The sequence below is a fragment of the Dromiciops gliroides genome, chromosome 2, assembly GCF_019393635.1.
Source record: "Dromiciops gliroides isolate mDroGli1 chromosome 2, mDroGli1.pri, whole genome shotgun sequence".
Taxonomy (NCBI): domain Eukaryota; kingdom Metazoa; phylum Chordata; class Mammalia; order Microbiotheria; family Microbiotheriidae; genus Dromiciops; species Dromiciops gliroides.
Genome location: NC_057862.1, coordinates 410019616 through 410041581, shown reverse-complemented (window position 1 = coordinate 410041581; position 21966 = coordinate 410019616). Strand labels below are relative to the sequence as shown.

Genomic DNA, 21966 nt, shown 5'->3' with positions numbered 1-21966 from the left:
GTGCAATGGATAAAATGTTGGCCCTGGATTCAGGAGGACCTGAGTTCAAATCCAGCCTTAGACACTTGACACATACTAGCTGTGTGACCCTGGGAAAGTCACTTAACCCTCATTGCCCCACCCCCAAAAAAAATGAGAGTGGATCTACCAAGTGATCTTTAAGGCCCCTTCCAGTTCTAAACCCTATGATCTTATGGTTCCTTTCAGGTCTATGATTCTAGGATTGTCTGTGATTATTAATCACATCATGCTAGAGGGAACACTGTCTTCATGGTTATTTTACCAACTCAGTCTGCACTGGGTGAAAAGGCAATTGATTTAGCCTAGCATGAACTCAAGGGGGTAGCTCAGATGCCCTCAAGCTCCCCAACAGCCTGTGGATTTCATACTTAGGGTCACCTGCTCAGGACAGTTAGTTCCCTCTGCTGCCACATTATCCTCCCCCAGTAGGTGACCTTGAAGCTTGGCAGTGACACCATGGCAGTTCCTGGTTTCTTTTTCAGAGTAGAAAGCCCCGGTCTGTGGGTGTAAGTGTGGCTCCACATTATTACTAGGCTGTTGCCCTTGTCTCTCCTGGATACATCAGTATTTTTGGTTCCCTCCTGCCTGTGCCCAGATCTATGGTCACCTTCTGTTGAAAACCACACACAATAGCATGTGGACACGAAATTTAAAACGCGGCACGGTTCAATGGGATGTATCCTAAACCTTTAGTCAGGAAAAAGGTCCTAAGCCAGACTCTGCCACTCATTTGCTAGGTGACTTTGAGAAAGTCAATTCCCATTGATGGGTTTCAGTTGCCTCATCTGGAAAATGGGGACAATAATGCCTATCCTGTCTACAGTACTCTTGTCAAGGTCAAATGACATGAGGGATAGGAGAGCAGCCGACCTGCTGTATCCTATCAGCCACCCTCCCTGAAGGCCTACATCCACTTGCCCTCAATGATCATAACAGCAGTGATGTGATCTTATACACTAACTTTTCATTGTAAATGTCACCTTTTGTCCTCACAACATGCTGCAAGCTAAGTAGAAAGGATCAGGAAGTACTGACCCATTTTATAAATGAGAAAACTTATAGACAGTTAAGTGGCACAGTGGACAGAGGACTAGACCTTGAGTCAGGAAGGCCTCAGTTCAAATTCAACCTCAGATGCTTATGAGCCATTTGGGCAAGACACTTATTTTGTCTTCCTCAGTTTCCTCATCTGCAAAATGGCACTAATAGTAGCACCAACCTCCCAAGGTTGTTGTGAGGATAAATTGAGATCATGTTTGCAAAATGCACTGCAAACCTTACAGTGCTATGTAAATGCTAGCTATTATTAATATTAAACTGAGTTTACCCTGCCCTAACCTACTGGAGAAATACAGGGGCTTCAGAGCCAGGGAGCTTTTTATTCTCCCTTCACCTTTAACTCACCTCTCCAATTTTTTTTTTCTGTTTTTTTTTTTCAGGGCAATGGGGGTTAAGTGACTTGCCCAGAGTCACACAGATAGTAAGTGTCAAGTGTCTGAGGCCAGATTTGAACTCAGGTACTCCTGAATCCAGGGCTGGTGCTTTATTCACTGTGCCACCTAGCTGCCCCCCTTCACAATTCTTTTGATCCCCATTCCTCTCCACCTTAAAACTCCTCCCCAACTAGTTGGACACAGACACAGACATACATGCACATACATGTACATGCACACACACACACACACACACAACTTTCTCATTAGAGATGCATGTGTTGGTGTTTGATTTCCCTGAAAATTGGTCCCAAGACATCTTATCACTTAGTAAGAAGCCAAGAATACATTTTCTTGGGCTCTGGTTCTGCTCCAGTCCTTAAATTGCTGTTCCTTTCTCCTGGGTTCTATACATTGCCCTTGGATTCCTGGAAGGCTCACTGTGGTAATTCCCCCTCTCCCCACCACCCCGTCTTTTATCCTTTAAACTCCAGCCTATAACCCTGACTCAGGGACCTTGAGTGAGGTGGGTCTCCCAGCAGCTGTTGGCCAGGAATTCAACTAGCTTTCCTGGCTTTGGGGAGTCTCACGTTTCCTTTCTCCTCTGAACAATGACAGATAAGTGAGGAACCCTGACTTTGCCAATTGCCAAAACAAACAAAGACATTTGATCTTCCACAGAGGAGTGAATTAAGTCCCAAGGATGGTTTAATTTCAGATTACTGGGGCTCGGTCTTTGAAAAGGGGAAGTCACCCAGCAGGTCAAATACCCCCACAGCCAGCCTGAGACCAAATTGTAAAGTTTGTCTTTTCTGTCCTCCTCCTCCCACTGATCCTTTCCACATACCTAAGGTCACAGGATCATAGGGTTTAGTGCTAGAGGGGAATTCAGAGATAATCTAGTTCAAATTTATCATTTTACAGATGAAGGAAATGAGACCCAAAGAGGTTAAATGACTTGCCAAGTTGGGATTCAAATCCAGTCATCTAAATGAGTCCAAGTTACCAGGTCCAAATAAACTACTGAACTAGCAGGTGTGACCACCAAGCTTCTGTTGATAAGCTTTAGACTGTATGGGAAAATAACAAAAGTACCATAGGATTGGGAAGTGCAAATGTTGCCCTGATTATTCAGAAAGAGGAAGTAAAGTTTGAAAATTTTATGCTGGTAAAATTGACTTCTATTCCTAGAAAAAATTTAGAACACATTATTAAAAAGATGGTTTGTGGGCATGTAGAAAGAGAGGTAGTAGTCCTATCAAAGTCCTTTTGTGACATAAATATAGTCTTGATAGCTAAACCAAGGAGAGCTAAAAGAAAGAAAGAAAACTATAAACCAATTCCCCAAATAACTGCTGATGCAAAAAAATTAAATAAAATTTTAGCAAGATTCCAACAATATATGACAAATGTATACACTATGACCAGGCAGGATTTATATCAGGAGTGCAGGGCCGGTTCAGCCTTAGAAAAACTATAAGCATAATTGACTACAGCAGCAACAAAAACAACAAAAATCATATGATTATTTCAACAGATACAGAAAGAGCATTTGGCAAAATACAATACCCATTTCTATTAAAAACACTTAAAAGTATGGGAATAATTGGAGCCTTTCTTAAAATGATAAGTAGCCTCTATCTAAAACCAAGAGCAAGTATTATCTGTAGTGGGGATAAACTAAAAGTCATTCCAATAAGATCAGGGGTGAAGCAAAGATATCCATGATCACTACTATTATTGAATATTGTACTAGAAGTGCTAGCTATGGCACTAAGACAAGAAAAAGAAACATAAGTGATTAGGAAACAAAACTATCACTGCAAATTGAAACAACTCTGAGGTAAAACTTTACATCCATCAAATTGGCTAAGGTGAAAGAAAAGGAAAATGACAAATACTGGAAGGGATATGGGAAAATAGACACACTAATGCATTGCTGGTGGAGCTGTGATCTAGTCCAACCATTCTGGAGAGCAATTTGGAACTATGCCAGCAAAGCTGTTAAATTGTGCATACCCTTTGACCCAGTAATACCATGACTAGGTCTATACTCCAAAGAGATCAAAGAAAAAAGAAAATGACCCATATGTACGAAAATATATTTACAGCAACTCTTTTTGTGATGGCAAAGAATTGGATGAGGGATGCTCATCAGTTAAGGAATAGCTGAACAAGTTATGATATATGGTTGTGATGGAATACTATTGTGCTGTAAGAAATGATAAAGAGATTAGTTTCAGAAAAACTCTAGAAGACTTACATGAACTGATGCAAAGTGAAGTGAGCAGAGCAAGGGAGAACAATTTACACAATTGTATTGTAAAGATAACTGATTGTGAAAGACTTAGTAACTCTAATCAACAAAAAGACCTACCACAGTTCCAAAGGACAAATGATGAAAAATACTATCCACCTCCAAATAGAGAACTGATGGATTCAGAGTACAAATCAAAGTTTATATTTTTCTCTCTTTTTCTTTTTTTTTTAACATAGCTATTGAGGAAATTTGTTTTAAATGACTTCATATTTGTAATGGGTTTTTATTTCTTGCCTTCTCAATGGGTGGGGGGAAATTGGGGGAGAGAGAATCTGGAACAGAAAATAAAATAAAATTGAATAAAATTTTAAAAGAAAGAGAGGTAGTAGGGGCAGCTAGGTGGAACAGTAGATAGAGCACCAGCCCTGGAGTCAGGAGTACCTGAGTTCAAATCCAGCCTCAGACACTAAAGACTTACTAGCTGTGTGACCCTGGGCAAGTCATTTAACCCCAATTGCCTCACTTAAAAAAAAAAAGAGAGGTAGTGATCACTTAAAGGCAGCATGGTTTAAAAAAGAGGTCATGATAGACTGATCTCATTTCTCTTTTTGAAAGATTAATTACAGTAGGTAAGGAGAATACTATAAAAATATTGTGTTTAGATTTCAGCAAAATATCTAACCAAGTCTTTCATCCTAACATTGTGCACAAGATAGAGAGGTGTGGGCTAAATGATAGTACATTTACAGGTAGGTATTTGTTAAATTTGCAGACATCACTAGCTAAGAGGGATAACTAACATGTTGAATGATGGAGTCAAGATCCAAAACAAAAATCTCAGCAGGTTAGAATAAGGAACCAAATGTAATTGGATGAAACAATAGAAACAAACTTTATTCTACACTTGGGTTGAATAAATCAATCTCAGAAGCACAGGATAGGGGAGCTGTGGTAAGAAAAGAATTGTGAATAGAACAAAGAAAAAGATCTGGGGGTTTTTAGTGAACCACAAGCTCAAATTTCATTAACAGTGTGACACGGAAGCCCCAAACCCTAATGTCATCCAAGGCTATATTGAGAGGTTAGATGGAGTCCAGAGACAATCCCATACTGTGGTCCAGCTCTCTCTTGATAACTGTGTTCCATTTGGGGAGATCATTTTAGGAAGGAAATTGAAAAGTCCGAGTGAATTAAGAGAAAGGCAGTCAGGATGGTGAAGAGATGGGAGACCATGCCTTACAAGGATCAGTTAAAAGAATTGGAAGAACATGGAAAAGTCTTGAAGGAGGTGGGGAGTGGGGTGGAGGAGGTATTAGAGCAGTTCAGATTGAACCCAGTGACAATGATAACTAGAAGCAATGAACGACAGTTGCAAAGAGGCGGATTTAGGATTGAAGTAAGAAAAACTTCTTAATAATCAGAACTATTGCAAAGTGGGATGGGTGGCCTCAGAAGGGAGAGAGTTCCTCACTGGAGGTCTCTAAGTAAAGGCTAGAGGATCACTTGCAGGATACGTTATAAAGGAGATTCTGTTGGGGCATGGTTTGTGCCAGAGGGCCACTGAGGTTGCTTCCAACTCACTGAAACTCTGTGATTCAGTGGCTTTGATGGAGTCACTTCCCTTTCCTGTGGCACAGTTTAAATGGAGGTGTCAGGATGTGACTGGATAAGAGGTACTCAGTGCAATGGGACAAATACTAGATTTGGGGTCGGAGGTATTCAGAGGTTGAATACTCTAACAGATTTTCTGTGTGACCTTGGACACATCACTTTCTTTCCTTTTCTAGCCTTCAGTACCTCATCTGGAAAACTGAGGGGGAGGGGAGGGGAGGAGTTGAACTAGATGATTTCTAAGGTCCCTGACAGCTCTGCTATTGTGTGATCTTATGATCACATAAACATAATCATAATGATCATAAATCTAGGGCTGGAAGAGACTTTGGAAGTCATCTTGTCCAGTCCCCTCATTTTACAGATGAGGAACTGAGGACCAAAGAGGACAAGTGATTTTCCCAGGGTCAGACAGGTAGCAGCGAATTGTTTCTACATAGGCATGAAGAGGATCACTAATCCCTACCTTGGAAGCATCCCTCCTCCCCAAGCTCCCTCGGTGCTGGATCCTGGACCTGGAGCTGCCACCTGCTCTGAAGGCCAAGAAGCAGGCCGGCCAGGCATATCTCCTCCTTGTTCTATTCCCTCAGGTGCCACTTGAGTCTGGGAGATATCATTCTTCCCTTGTGATACCACTGCCCAATCTGGATGCACAAGGGCAATGTCACTGGCTTTCTCTGGGTCTTTGGGTACTGCGTCTTTGGGTGATGAAGGACAATCAGGAGATCTCTGGCAAGAGGCTGGGGTGGAAGCTCCATCTTCCTGCCTTGTGGAGGCCCCTGCCCCTCTGAGAGGGTCCGGGTTAACTCCAGGATCTTTAGGGGTCACTGGGGGCAGCTTCTTGTCCTTCCCCTCTGACAACTCTGCCTTTTGGTTCTCTAAACAGAGAAATAGACAATAAAAATCTCAAATTAATCAAATACTACGGTGCTGTGTACATAAGGTCTATTGATTTGAATAATGGGCCAGATTCTCCTATCCCTTTACTGTCTAAACTCTTTTGTTTGTTTGTTTGTTTGTTTGGGGTTTTTTGCAGGGCAATGAGGGTTAGGTGACTTGCCCAGGGTCACACAGCTAGTGTCAAGTGTCTGAGGCTGGATTTGAACTCAGGTCCTCCTGAATCCAAGGCCAGTGCTTTATCCACTATGCCAGCTAGCTGCCCTGTCTAAACTCTTATAATGAAATGTTTTATCCCAATGTACCCTTGAAGACACCCCCTCCTCCAAAAGAATTTCTCTAATTTGCCATACACATACTCAAAATCATTCCCTTTTTGTAGGTCCCATAAGCAAATAGCACGTATTATTTTGTTATTATTCCTTTTTTTAGGGCAATGAGGGTTAAATGACTTGCCCAGGGTCACACAGCTACTAAGGGTTTCAAGTGAGATTTGAACTCAGGTCTTCCCAATTTTAGGGCCAGTGCTCTATTCCCTCTGGATTCCCACATACCTTCTGAAGGCCTCCTGATCTCGGCTTGCACTCCTCGAGTGCTAAGGGTCTGCTTTGGTTTAGCCCCCTTCTCCTCAGCTTTCTCCTTGTTCTAAAAAGCAAGCGTCATCACAGTCATCATTACACAGGGTAAAATAAACATTATTACTCAGGCAACCAACAGATGAGGCCCGTTGTTATGGGTGTGAACTTACGCAGGTTGCTTTGCCTCAGTTTCCATATCCTATAAAAAGAAACTGTTGGACTAGAGGAATACAAAGATTCCGTTCTGTTCCAAATCTCAGATCTTAGGATCTTAGGATTCTAGAGAAACAGCAGGACCCAGTGAATAGTGAATAGAGAATTGGCCTCACTACTCTGGCCTGGCACGCCCTCAGTGCTCTTGGCAGCTCTCAAAGACGAAAAGTTGAAGAGAAGGTGCTGACCTACACTAGTGGAAGGAGGTTCCCCCTTTGAGAATTCCCTCTATCAATGAAATGACAAGTCTAGGGCCTTACCATACCCTGTGATACTATTGAATGCAAAGTTCTATGCTGGGCACCAGGAGGAAAGAGAAGACACAGCCCTACACACTCTAAAGAGAAAGATATCTTTCAACATACTTGAAAAAATATATAAGGACCAAGAAGACTAAGGAAGCATATACTAATTCAATGCTATGAAAAAGAGCTTTTTGGAAACCTGCTCCTTCAGTCTCTAGCACTGGGCCCTGAGGCTTTCAACAGATAGTTGACTGGTTGAATTAATTGCTATAGGTGGTCTCTCATCAAATTATCCACTAGCCCAATAAAAGTATTAGTTCTGACTTGAGAAAAAGAGTACCTTCTGTTTAATTATAACAACTCATTCCCTTACCATAACCTTGTGAAACAGGGAATGGAAGTATTCTTCTTCTTTTATGGATGAAGACACTGAGGCTCAGAATGGTCCAAGGTCACAGCTAATAAATGGAAGAGGTGTAATTTTTGCTTACGTTTCCAGAGTCACAATCCCATGATTTCAGAAGTCTTATTCTCTCTTGTACCCAATCAAAGTGGCCCATTAGGCCTCACTTTCACTTCATCTGTAAAATGAGGGGGTTGGACTAGATAATCTCTGAAGTCACTTATAATCCCAAATCCTCTGATTTTAGGAATAAACTTGTTCTTTGCCCAAGGGGATAGTAGCCTTTTTTTGCCTTTGAAAAGCTAAGGTCTCAAAGTTCAAGTTTAATAAGCACCTTCTAATGAAACTCCACTGAAGCTGGATTGCATTTCTTTTTGGCTAGCAACAGGAAAGTCATTAACTATTAGATCAAAACATCTAAATGGGAGCTGGATTTAACGAGTATTTATTGAGAGCCTATTTTGTGCCTACGTATATGCTGGGAGCCAAGTGGGAATCTGACTCTTGGCTTGCTTTCATTCATTTTATAATCCCCATCTTGGACTCCACTCCTGAATCACCAGGCTCTAGTAGGTGAGCATTCCCCTTACCTTGCTGGGGAATAAAGCCTCCATACTACTTCCCAGCCATCTCTATACTATGCCAGGGTGCCTTTAAGTACCCTCCCCACCAGCCCAGCTTCCCACACCCATTTCCAGCCCCTCTTTTGTGTGGTCTTTCTGCTTGAGGGCACAGACTATCCTGCTTGCTCTTTGGGGGGGGTGGGCATGAGGGTTAAGTGACTTGCCCAAGGTCACACAGCTTGTAAGTGTCAAGTGTCTGAGGTTGGATTTGAACTCAGGTCCTCCTGAATCCAGGGCCAGTGCTTTATATGCTGTGCCACCTAGCTGCCCCTCTGCTTGCTCATATTTACATTCCCAGCATGCTTAGCACCATGCCTGCCATTTAATAAGTTTCTCCCTCTCTCTCATTCCTCTCTCATTCCTCTCTCTTTCCTTCTCTTCTTTCTCTCTCTTTTCTCTCCCCCTCCCTCTCTTTTCCTACCTACCTCACTCCATCTCCACTCCACTCTACTCTCTCTCCAAACTCCGGCCCCTCTCCAGGACAAGTAGCAAGAAAAGGTGTTATACCTTTTCTGATATATCCTTAGAGTCAAAGACTTGAATTAAAGTCACACCTCTGTCTCTAGCTACATGTATGACTTTAGGTAGATCACTTTGGTTTTCTGGGTTCAGTTTTCTGACCTGTAAAAATGAAGGCACCCTAGCTGTGTGACCCTGGGCAAGTCACTTAACCCCAATTGCCTCACTAAAAAAAAAAAAATGAAGGCACCAGATTTCTAAAGTCTCTTCCAACCCTGACATTCTGTGACTCTGTGATACTCCCAGTTATGTCAACTATTATAAGAAATACAACACAGCTTTGAAAGTCTTTAGTGGCAATCTTCAGAAAAGGCCCAGGGAAGTGAGTGACATTGCTATATCAAAGTTTGTCTCTGTCCACAGGCCTATCTTCCTTTTAGAATTCCCAAAGAAAAAAAAAACTGTCTACTTTCTCTTTGGAATGACAGAAGCTGTTTTTCAAGTGGAGGAGAGAGAATATTCCCTCCCTTTGGTATTTATGTCCTTTGAAGAAGTCTGAAGTTTGGGAAACTCATGCCCAGATATGACCATACTGTTCCCTGTTTCCTGGCCACAGCCTTTAGGAAAAGGAGAACTTAGCTCCCAGAGGCTCTCTTACAGCTGGACAGGCGAGAGAGAGAGAGAAAGAGAGAGAGAGAGAGAGAGAGAGAGAGAGAGAGAGAGAGAGAGAGAGAGAGAGAGAGAGAGAGAGAGTGAGGGAGAGCAAGAGAGAGAGTGAGAGAGACCACCCATAACCCTGGTTGTTTGGGGAACAATTCTTTAAAAAGCAATTTGTACTAGCTGTGTATCCCAAAGAGATAAAAGGGGGAGGGAGGAAGGAGTTATTTGTACAAAAATATTTATAGCAGCTCTTTTTGCAGTGGCAAAGACTTGGAAATTGAGGGGATGTCCACCAACTGAGGAATGGCTGGACAAGTTGTGGTATGTGATTGTAATGGAATATTATTCTGCTATAAGAAATGATAAGCAGGCAGATTTCAAATAAACTGGGAAGGACTTAAGTGGACTGATATCAAGTGAAGTGAGAAGAATCAGGAGAACACTGTACACAATAACAGCAACATTGCACAATGATCAACTGTGAATGACTTAGCTATTCTAAGAAATACAATGATCCAAGACAATTCCAAAAGGACTCATGATGAAAAGCACTATCCACCTCCATCAAAAGAACTGATAGAGTCTGAATACAGATCAAAGCATACTATTTTTCACTTTATTTTTTTTTTCATTTTTTTGGTTTGTTTCTTCTTTTACAACCAACTAATATGAAAACATGTTTTGCATGATTACACATGTGTAATCTATATCAAATTGCTTACCATATCAGGAAGGGGAAAGGAAGGGGAGAGAAATTGGAACACAATTTAAAAAAAAATAATGTTAAAATGGTTTTTACATGTAATTGGGAAAAATAAAATATTTTTAAAAATGTATTTAAGGATTCCTTGCCCTTCTTGAGGGTACCATTAACTCATATCTCCCTGGTTTGAGCTTCCTATAATTCTTCTTTCTCTCATCCTCCTCTCTCTATCTCATGCCACTCCAGTCAATATTAATTAACCATCTACTTACTCTCACAAGGCACTATGGTAATGCAAAATCTCATTAAAACATATGGTTCTTGGTTTCACGAAACTTTAATCTCGTTGGGGAAGTAGAAACACAAATGACTAGAGAATACAGTGTCACAGGTGACCTTAGAGAATTGTTTAACAAAATGCTAAGTGAGATCTCTGAGGAAAGATCATTATCAAGAGTGTGAGGTGAAGAGCAGAGAGATGACATGAGCAAAGGCATAAAGGTTAGAGGGCAAAGGACTGTCCGTTCTGCCTGGAGAATAGAGTACAAGTAGATAAACAATATAAGATTGAAGCTGGAAAGGGAGGAAGATGCCTGTTTGTGGAAAGATGCTACTTCTAATGGGATTGTGCTCAGGGCATGGATGTGACTGTAGGTGAGGGAAAGATAGGGAAAAGGACTGGTAGAGATTAGAGCTAGACCCATGATTTCACATGGATGAGGAAATGCCCTGTACCAATGCCTCAAATGCCAAGCAGAGGCATTTTAACTAGACTCAGGGGGCAATATTGTTGTTGTTCATTCATGTCTGACGCTTTGTGATCCCTTCTGGGGTTTTCTTGGCAGAGATACTGGAATGGTTTGCCATTTCCTTCTCCAGTTTATTTTACAGATGAGAAAACTGAGGCAAACAGAATGAAGTGACCTGCTCAGGGTCACACAGCTAGTCAGCATCTGAGGCCAAATTTGAACTCAGGAAAATGAGTCTTTCTGACTCCAGGCCTAGTACTCTATCCACTGCGCCACCTAGCAGGCAATAGGGAGCCACTGCAGATGTTTGAGCAAAAAAATGACATGACCAGATCTCTACTGGAGAAAGATGATTCTTGCATCAGGAATGAGTCCTACTACCTCTCAGGTCTATCATACTATTACTCCCAGCCCATTCCATTTGTTCCCTTTCTGCAAAGCCTGAGCCTAAGGCAGCAGAAGCCATTATCTGCGTCCTTTGGCAGACCTTGTTGAGTTGAACTTTTATAATCTCTCCCTTTCCCTCCCCACCCCCACACAAACTCAAGGTTCTTGCTCCAGTGACAACGCCGGCCAAACCCTTTCCTCCCCTCCCTTGCATGTCCCAGCCAGAAGGAGTGGAAAGGCTGTAACTGTCCCTCAGAGAAAAGCTAAAGAGTTTGGAGGATGATTTTCCCCCCTACTATGGCCTCGCAGGGGGATAGAAGGGAATGCTGCCTGCCCTTTGTTCTGAAAGATGCGGCTTCTGATGGGATTGTGCTCTGAGTGTGTGCGTGGCTGATGGTAAAGGAAACATGGGGATAGAGACAGGACCTATGATTTCATTGGTATAGTGAACTCCAGGAGGAGGAAAATCCCTCTACCAATGCAAATTGGCACCTTCTCTGTAACTTAAAAGTCTTAGAGAACATCCAGGAAAAAAAGAACTGTGGAATCTGAATGCAAACTGAACTATACGATTTCTCCTTTTTTTGTTTTCTCTTTTAAGGTTTTTCCCTTTCATTCTGATTCTTTTTTCACAACATGACTAATACAGAAATATATTTAATGTGATTGTACATATGTAAACTACATTCGATTGCTTTCTGTCTTGGGGAGACACGGCAGAGCTAAGAGTCAATCCCAAGCCCCCTGACTTACAGGGCAGAGCTCTTTCTACTAACCCCATCGAAATATATGAAATCCTTCTGTGTTTTCCAGCTGTCATCCTTTAGTTGTCTAGATGATATCTGAACAACATAGGTTCAGAGATCCTGAGCTGAAAGGGATTTTCAGAGTCATCTAGTCCAAACCCTTCATTTTTTTTGAGGCAATTGGGGTTAAGTGACTTGCCCAGGGTCACACAGCTAGTAAGTATCAAGTGCCTGAGGCTGGATTTGAACTTAGATCCTTCTGAATCCAGGGCTGGTGCTCTATCCACTACACCATCTAGCTGTCCCCAAGCCCTACATTTGACAGCTGAGGAAACTGAGGCTCCAGAAAGGCTAAGTATTTTGCCCTAGGTCACACGGGTGGTACATGGCAAAGGCAGGATCTGAACCTAGGACTTCTGACTCGAAACTCCAGTTTTTTATACTCTTTGCCTCCCTCAAATCTAAAGCCTCTACTTGGATTCTGCTCTTGACTAGTACTTGAATAGGAGTTGCCCTTGATATACAAATATGGGCTACTTGAAACATGACCACTTCATTTTTTTTTTAATTTTATATTTTTTTTGGCAGGGTCAATGAGGGTTGAGTGACTTGCCCAGGGTCACACAGCTAATAAGTGTCAAGTGCCTGAGGCCAGATTTGAACTCATGTCCTCCTGAATCCAGGGCTGGTGCTTTATCCACTGAACCACAAATTTAAAGCCTTTAAAGGTAAATGCATTAGTGCTGAGCATAATGACATTCTCTAGAATTATAAAGCCCATGCTAATTTCTGATCTTGTGATATGAGTTCATAGGTAGAAAGACAAAGTGTCTTATGTTTGGCAAGATTCAAAGCCATGCTGGCTGAGAGAAGAAAATTCACATGATCTTCAAATACTGTTTGCAACTTTTTTTCCCTGTCAATGTTAATTATTAAAATTTAAAAGATAAGAATTTTTAAAGCACAGAAGGACTTTATAGAGATTCTGTCTGTAGAATGCACAGGATTCCCCACACAAGGAACGATAGAAGGTAGCATTAAAAACCAAGTGCTAAATGAGGGAGGAGATGAACCTTAAGATGGGCCTGGAAGCATACATAGGTGGCCTGTTTACAGAGAAAAGGTCATTTCACAAAAACATGAAGGAGAAGGAAGGAAAGGAGGAAGGAAGGAAGGAAAGAAGGAAGGAAGGAAGGAAGGAAGGAAAAGGCATGGAAAAATAATCAAGTGAAGAGTCCCTATAAACACAGATATGAGATGATTGTACATGTATAACCTATATCAGATAGCTTCCTGTCTTAGGAAGGTGGGAGGGGAAAAAATTCAGAACTCAAAATTTCATTAAAAATGAATGCTGAAAACTATCTCTATGTGTAACTGGAAAAAATAAAATACTATTTACATAACAAACTATGTATGAGAGTAGTTAGTTATCTGGTTAGTTTCAATAAATCAATTAAATCTGCATTGTGTGCTTACGATGAGCCTGACACTGAGCTAGGTACCAGGGAGTTCACAGTCTAGCTGAGGAGACAAGAGATAAACAGCTGAAAATTAAATAAATCCAAGAGCCAAATAAAAGTTCAATACAATAACAGAGGTGTCACAAGGTAGTCTGTATGTCATGAAATGACCAAAGGACAGAACAGATAATAGTAACATTGTCCAGAAACCAGAAGCTGCAAGTTCACTCTTTGGCCACATGCGATGCCTAAGTTTAAGTCTACCCTCAGTTAGTCATTAAGCATTTATTAACCTCCTATTATATGCCAGGCACTGTGCCAAGTGCTAGGGATATAAAGCAAAACAAAACACAGTCCCTGCTGTCAAGGAGCTCATGGTCTAATGGGCAGGAGACAACACGCAAAACATTGTATGCAGATAAACTATATACAGAACAAGCTGGTGATCTTAGAGGGAATGTATCAAGATTAAGGAAGACCAGGAAAAGGTAGGATTTTAGCTGAGGCCTCAGGGAAGTCAGGGAAGCTAGGAGGGAGAGATAAAATAGGGAAACAATTCCAGGCATGGGGAACAACCAGTGAAAATGCCCGGTCAAGAGGTGGAGTGCCATGTGCAAGGAACAACAAGATGGCCAGTGTCAGTGGATCATCCAGTATTGTGGAGGGGAATAAAGTGTAAGACTAGAAAGGCAGGAAGGAGTCAGATCATGAAGAACTTTAAAAACCTTCAAAGATTTCACCCTGGAGGTAATAGGTAGTCACTGGAGTTTATTGAATAGAGTAGTGACATACTCAAACCTGTCTTCTCTAGATGGATTGGATTGGAATGGAAAGGGACTTGAGGCAGGGAGATCAACCAGCAGGTTATTGCAATACTCTAGGTGTGAACTTGTGAGGGCCTGTATTTGAGTGATGGCATTGTAGGAGAAAGAAGGGTGCTTATACCAGAGATATTATGAAGGTAGAAATAATAAGATTTGACCTTGATTGGATATGGAGGGTGAGAGTGAGGAGGGCAGGAGGACACAGGTTTCAAGCCTGGAGGAATGGAAAGATGGTGACATTACTGTCCAGGGACAACAATAGGGAAATAGGTGGCACAGTTTATAGAGTGCCTGGTCCAGAGTCAGGAAGACCTGAGTTCAAATTGGGCCTCAAACACTTACTTGGCTGTGTGACCCCGGCAAAGTCACTTAACCCTGTTTGCCTCAGTTTCCTCATATGTAAAATAAGGTGTGGAAGGAAATGGCAAACCATTCAAGTATCTCTGCCAAGAAAACTCCAAATGAGGTCACAAAGAGTTGGACATGACTGAAATGACTGAACAACAAAACAATAGAGAAGTTAGGAAAAGGAAAGTGAAGTAAAGGCACCTATTATAGATGGCCTTCCCAAGAAATTTAGGCACAAAAGGAAGGAGAGATAGAGGAAGATCCACAAATTCCCTCACTCTTCTAAAGGAAATTGTGTGTGCAATGAGAGTATGCACCTAAGTTTGGGGGGATTTTTTTGTTTGGGGCAGCATGGTATAGTGGATAGTGTTGGACTTAAGTCTAGAAGAGATGGGTTCAAATCCTGCCTCTGGCAATAGCTGTGTGATCCTGGACAAGTTGTTTAACCTCTCTGAGTCTCAGTTTACTCATCTGTAAAATGAGGAGATTGGGATTAGACCAGATGACATCTAAAATGCCTTCCTTCTCCAAATCTATAACATACATGACTTCACATGAGAGAAAGTTTCAATGACCTCCTCAGACTCCCCCTGGGCTGTCATCCCCAACATCCCAGAAGAACCTCACACTGATTTCCAGTAGCCAAAGGATAGGGGGTGATATTTCCTGATTTGTTATCCTTCCCTCCTGATGTTACCTGCACTCCAGGGTCAGAGGTTTGCAAACCTCCCCTGCGAGGGAGCACAGTAAATAGGTCAGATAATCAGTCCCTAGAGAAGAGAAGTGGAAAAGGATGGGGAGCTTGGGTCAGGGCTGGGGAGGGAGAGGGGTGGCAGATCCCTGACACACATGTTCCTGCACACAAAGAAAAAGCCCTTTGGGATTGAGACTTCTGGAGTCTTTTAGAAGGTACTATCTAGTCTAATCCCCTCATTTTAGAGATGATGAAACAGAAGCAATAGCAATGGCTGATAAGACCAAGATAGTAAATGGAAGAGCTCGGCCTTTAGGCCTCTCCATCTTTTGTCTTTGAGGTCATGCTGCCACCCTGATACAGGTCCTCTTGACTTCACGCTTGAACACAACAGTGTGTTTAACGACACCTGAACACACTCCTTTTTACTCAGAGCATGTTCCCCTAAGGCCCTCCTCCAAAAGGAACCCCCCCCCCCCCGAGGTTCATGGACTGTTTCACAGCCAGGTTTGGTCCTCTCTGCCTCTTCCTGCTTCAGCTCAGCTCCATAGCCTCTTTAGTCCTGCTATCTCCTCTTAGAGGATCATGGATAGCTGAAGAGATTTGAACTTGTGGCTCCAGGCAGTCTGGGTGTTGCTAAGTGTTCCATCACTTAGCGTCCATTCAGGCAGTGTCAGATAGTCTCTCTCCCTTCTGCTTTTATGAACAAATTGCACAATACTTAGCTATGAATGCCAGCTCAGCAGTGCTGCCCCTAATGTGGGCCTCTCGGCGGTGACACCTGGGGCCTGGCTGTTTTTAGAATGCTGATAACCCCAAACAGGGTTGGGTAGGACGGAGGGATGGAGAAGGAAAGAGAGGCCCTGAGAAAGTGAGAAGTTACAGCTTTCTATGGGTATACTTAATGATAGACTAGAAAAAAAGTGTCTTGACCTGATTCTCTCAATTGTAGACACCCCAGTGAGACCAGCTTACCCCATCCTAAGTAAAAAATAAATAAATAAATAAATAAATAAAAGTACTAGAGACTGGGTGAATGATCACCCATTCAGGGAGCCCAGTCCAAGGACGGGTGTCAAAGGATTATTAAAGAGGGGTTCCTTCCACAATGCAGTTTTCCCTGTTAGTCATCATCCCTTTCTTCATCCAGGCAAAACAGCCACATTAGGAACATATCAATAGCATCTCATAAATGACACTGAAGAAATTATTCAAATCCCTTCCACTCTCTGGGCTCTAATTTCCTCATCTATAAAATAAAAGAGTTGGACAAGAAAGTCTCTTCAGTCCCTTCTATCTCTCACAATATTATGACTCCCCAAGCTAGTCTAAAACCCCAATTGCCTTCCACGCAGCCCCTTTGAAAAGTAGCATGACATATTGGAATGAGCTCTGGAATTAGACTCAGAGTGCACACAATCCCAATTCATTCATTCATCAAAGTAGGCACTGCACTAAATAAGCACAAGAGATGCAAAGACAGAAGTTCAAATCAAGGACTTTACGTCCTATTGGGGAAAATTACAAGTCAACATATAAGTAATTGCAAAATATTTATAAGATAAATATAAAGTTCTTTCCAGAGGAGAAAGGGTGATCAGCATAGGCCTCAGATAGAAGATGTCAATTGGGGGCCAAGACTTAAATAGAGCTAGGGATTGCAATAAGAGGGCATTGGAAGGGAAAGTATTCTGGGCATAGGAGATAGCCCAGTTAAAGGTCTTGAGACAGGAGATGGAATGTTGTATATGGATGGGGAACAGAAAGAAAGTCAGTTTGGCTGAACTTTTTAGAGGGCATAAACGGGAATAATACAAAACAAAAGGAATGTGGATTTCATTCTACAGGCTGAAGCTTCCTGAGTGGGGGGTGGGGTGACATAGACTCTGTCTCTGCTACTTACTATATCTCTGTGACCTTGGGCAAGTCATTCAACCTCCCAAGACCTCAGTTTCCTCATCAGTAAAATGAGAGTTGGGTAGAACTACATTATGTTCATGCTGTATTTTTCAACTCTAAATCCTACCATCTTATGAATTTCCACCCTCAGTGGACCTCATTCCCCAAAGATATGGGAATTTGACATCCAAGCAAATTCCCCCAAAGAAGATGTTTATCAGAGAAGATGGTGGGGGGGTGGGAGTCTAGTCTTCAACACTCTAGACCTTAATGCCAACCTTGATGCTGAATTATATGGGGGAAGCCGCCCACCCATGCCCATACCAGGAGGATTCTTCTGACAAAGGGCAGAGGGCAGAAAGAAGAAAATGAAACCAACCTCCTCAAGACTCTCAACATCAGTCAGGCTCCCTTTCCTCCAGGGATTACTCCCTTGTAATATGAAATCCATCACTTTAGAATTCTGGAAAAGCATTCCAATCAAAGCCACAGCTTTGTCCACTGCAGCAACCATCTTGACCAGCCCTTCAAGCATTGTGCTGTGTCGGGAGGTGTCCCGCTGCACAGCCCTCACCAGCTCCAGCATCTCAGGGCATGCCATCTGAATGTGGGCTTGAGCGGGTCCTTCCCAGGGGAGATCTGCCCTCGAAACAGCTGCAATCTTGCTGATGCCCCGTTCTAGGTCGCCGATGCCTCGATACACGTTCTCTAGTTTTCCTGCCACGTCTTCTTGGAAATTCAAAAGTTTATCTACCTTCTCATTTAGCAGGTTCAATTTTTTGTCCATGGTGTTTAAGCAGCTCCTGCCAGTCACCGGGAGCCTCGGTTTCCCAGCGTCCCCACAAGTCCCTGAGCTCTCTTTAAAAGATTCGGACATTCTGACCAGGCAAGAAACAACCACCAGGAAGTCTAATGAAGCTTGGTATTTGAAGACTAGACCATGAGCCCCTGGAAGTTCATTATTCTTTGTGTCTAATTCCCTCTCCTTTGGAATTCAGATCAGATTGCTTCAAGAGGCTTTTAGGCTGTCTTCTTCAGCCCCCTGGACATTGCTGTTACTGGGAGAAGGGGACTGTGTTTTTCTGTTATCTTCTCTTCTGTAGGGCCTGCCCATGAGTGACAGGCCATACTTGGCATGAGTCGCTCTCCTTGGGCCACTTTGACGTCACAGCAACATTTAAAATTCCTCTCTGAGAGGCTGCTGATGGGCAAATATCTTCAGAATTGGCATCACCTGGTTTGGGGGACTGACATGAACTTCCAGAAAAAGAAAAATCCTTTAGACAACTTTACCCTCTCCAGGCAAAGAGGGCCCAAGAAGGCTGCATTCACCCCCCTGAATACTACTGGATTGGAAGAAATGGCCGTGCAGGCCCTGAATGCTGGGGCTACATTCCAGCTACCTATCACTTGATTTTAAAAATAGAACCCAGTGACAATAGCCTCCAGTCCTTTTCTGGCACCGAGATACACTTGACAACCTGGAGCTACATTCCTTGTAGGGGTCCTTCCTCAACCCCATCTGAGAGTAACTGTTTGCCAGTTGATGACCATGCAATTACTCAGCACCCACTTCCCCATGGACTGAGAGAATTTTGGAGTCTAGAATTGAGGCCCAAAGAGAGGAAGTGATTTACCCAAGGAGCCACAGGGAGTGAGTGACCAATCCAGGACTGAAGATCAGTTAATGTGAATCAGGAAAAGCCTTTCTATTTTATTGTTGATGAGAATAAGGACCCAGAAGAAAGCATCTTAAATTGCATTAGATTTTTGTCTTTTAAAATCCTTTGAATCTATATACACATCATTTTTCTGAGGTCTGGGCTAGGGTTTCTAGGAACATCAATATATCAAATACAGGCATATATGCATTCATGAGTATATGCATGTGTTCATGTATACATAAAACTATACATGTATATGTACTTATTATATACATATGGACTTATTATATATTGTACTTATTATATGCATAATGGATTTATACTATAAGTATGCCTCACTGTAAGTCAGTTCAACCAAATTCAAAATTTAATAAATATTTGTCATAGTAACTGTGTAACTCCTCTGCTCAAAAAACTTCAATGGCTCTCTCTTGGCTCTAAGATCAAAACAAAACAATTCATTCTGTTTTTTTAAGGCCTACCGCAATCCGGCTCCAACCCACCTTTCCAGATTTATTTCACATTATTATCAGCTATGAATACTACATTCCAGCTAAATTCAACTAGCTTTCTTCACACCCTATCCCCGAACTTGATATTTCATCTTTGACTACTTGCATTTGCACAGGCTGTTACCCAGTCCTAGAATGAGCTTCCCTCTTGTTCCTGCCTTTCAGAAGCTTCATTTTCCTTGCTAGCTCAACTCTAGTTGAATATCTTCTGTGAAGCCTTCCCTGGTCCCCTGAGTGGTTAGTTCTGTTTCTCCCCAGTTTAACTCATATTTACTTATCTACGATATATGTCACATAGTAGGTGCTGAACAAATGTTGAATAAATGAATACATGTAACCCTTAAGTCTAATGTAAGCTCCTGGAGAGCAAGGACTATTTCCTGTCTTAAATGTGTACTTAGCACAGTGCCTGGGCACATAGTAGGTGTTTAATAAGTGTTTGTTGAACTGAATTATGTACAACAAATTCAATTGTCACCATGGAATAAGTTGGGCTGATATAACCTCTAATATTCCTTCTCTAACATTCTATGATTCTAAATATCTATTATGTATCATACCCACCATTGTACAGAATGCAAGAGGAACTTCAGGTACAGTCTCTGCCTTCAAAGAAATCAACAATTCTGTTGGGGAAATCAACAACTACACACATGTAGAGAATAGTATCAGTTTATCATCACATGCTAAAAGTATGTGGTGTGTTCCCTCCCTTCTTGCAGAGTTAGGGGACTATGGATATGGACTATTACATCTACTGTTTGGTACTATTGATGTGTTAGTTGGTTTTGCAAAAATGCTTTTTTCTGCTTTATTTTTTTTAATAATTGTGACAAGGTGATAGCTCTCAGGAGGGCATGTGGGAGGGGGGCATATTTGGTTGTAAACATAACATAAAGATAAAAGACATACTTTTTAAAGGAAAGCTTATAATATAGACTCTAAATGCTGAAGGAGTTTGGAGAAGAGAAGGATCAATGTTCAGTTATTCTCCTTGAAGATTGGTGAAGATTTAAATAGGTGAAAAAGAGAAAAGAAGGCATTCTAGGCTGAAGGACAACATATATAGGGATGAGGAGGTGAAACTAAGGATGGGAGATTTATTTATAAGAGAGTAAGGCAGATATTCCTGCCTGAAACAGAGGACATATATCAGGGAATTCAGTTACTATCCCGTTTATACAACAATAGCTTAGATCATCAAAGGCCTTGAATTTATTCATTCATTGATCCATTCAGTGAACATTGAGCTAAGCCATAACAAGCTATTTTGGCACCTGGGGCAAGTAGCAGTACTAAGCATGCCCTCAAACTAGCTTGGCAATTCATGATGTGAAAATAATACAAGAAGTAATTAAGACAAATTCAGTTGATAGGGAAAGGAAATTAGTTACTATAATAGCTCACAGATGGATGTTATTAAAAATCTAAAACAGGCACACTAATGCACTGTTGTCAGTGGAGCTCTGAATTGGTCCTGCTATTCTGGAAAGCAGTTTGGAATTGTGCCCCCAAAGTTACTAAAATGTGCATACCCTTTCATCCAGTGATACTGCTCTTAGGTCTATACCCCAAGAAGATCAAAGAAAGGGAAAAGGACCCAGATGTGCAAAAATACATATAGCAGCTCTTTTTGTGGTGGCAAAGAAGTATAAACCAAGGAGGCATCCATCAACTGGGGAATGACTAAATAAATTATGTTATATGAATGCAACAAATACTATTGTGCTAGAAGGAACGAAGAAGGGGCAGTTTCAGAGAAACCTGGGAAGACTTATATGAAGTGATATAAAGTGAGCAGAACCAGGAGTACAGTTTATATAATAACAACAATATTGTAAAGACAAACAACTTTGAAGGACATAAGACTCTAATCACCACAGTGACCTACCACAATTCCAGAGGATCCATGATAAGACGTGCTACCCTGAGATAGATGTGACTGATTAAAGGTACAAAATGAGACACATATATTTATATACATGGATAATATGGGAATTTGTTTTGCTTGACTATTAATACTTGATATTCGTGTTTTGTTTTTCTTTTTCTTTTCCTGATAGGGAGAGGTAGGAAAGAAAGAAAATAGATTTTGCCCATTGAAAAGAAAATTAAATTTAAAAAAATTATCTTGTAGCTTCCAATTTTGACAAATTATTATTGCTAACCAGATTTTTTCACACTCCAATACCACCTCCTCCATAAAATTTTTGCTGAAGTAGTGCATGCATTAAATTTTTGTACTCCCTAAATTTCACTGTCCAGTTTCAAAGCTCTGTTTGCCCAGACCTAGTTACAGCTCTGATATTAAACATCTACTGTGATTGTGTCACACTTTGGGGTATCCAAGATACAACAACCAGCTCTTACCAGTCCAGAGCTTAGGATCATAGAATTTAAACCTGAAAGGATGTTAGTGGTCACTTGTCATTGTACCGATGAGGAAATTGAGACTCAGGTTAAACAAGTGATTTCAATGCTATACAGGCAGCAAGGGGCAGAGCCAGGAATTGAACCCTGGTGTTCTGATCCCCCAATTTTTAGCACTCTTTTTCCCATGCCACAAAGTCTAGT

The 21966-nt window shown here is 41.7% G+C and overlaps 1 protein-coding gene across 4 annotated transcripts in view; it reads right to left on the bottom strand.

Annotated features, from left to right (window-relative positions):
• The window catches only part of MYLK3 (myosin light chain kinase 3), an 83757-nt gene that overhangs the window by 36712 nt on the left and 25079 nt on the right, over positions 1–21966 (bottom strand). For 2 of the 4 annotated variants that reach the window (XM_043987604.1, XM_043987603.1), the window contains exons 2-3: positions 6777–6867; positions 5792–6203 (exon numbers count right to left, since the gene is read on the bottom strand). In XM_043987604.1, coding sequence (XP_043843539.1) covers positions 5792–6203; positions 6777–6867 — 503 coding nt within the window. Of the gene's footprint in view, positions 1–5791; positions 6204–6776; positions 6868–17595; positions 18266–21966 lie in introns of those variants that run through there. The other 2 variants (XM_043987601.1, XM_043987600.1) reach the window with 2 other exon arrangements.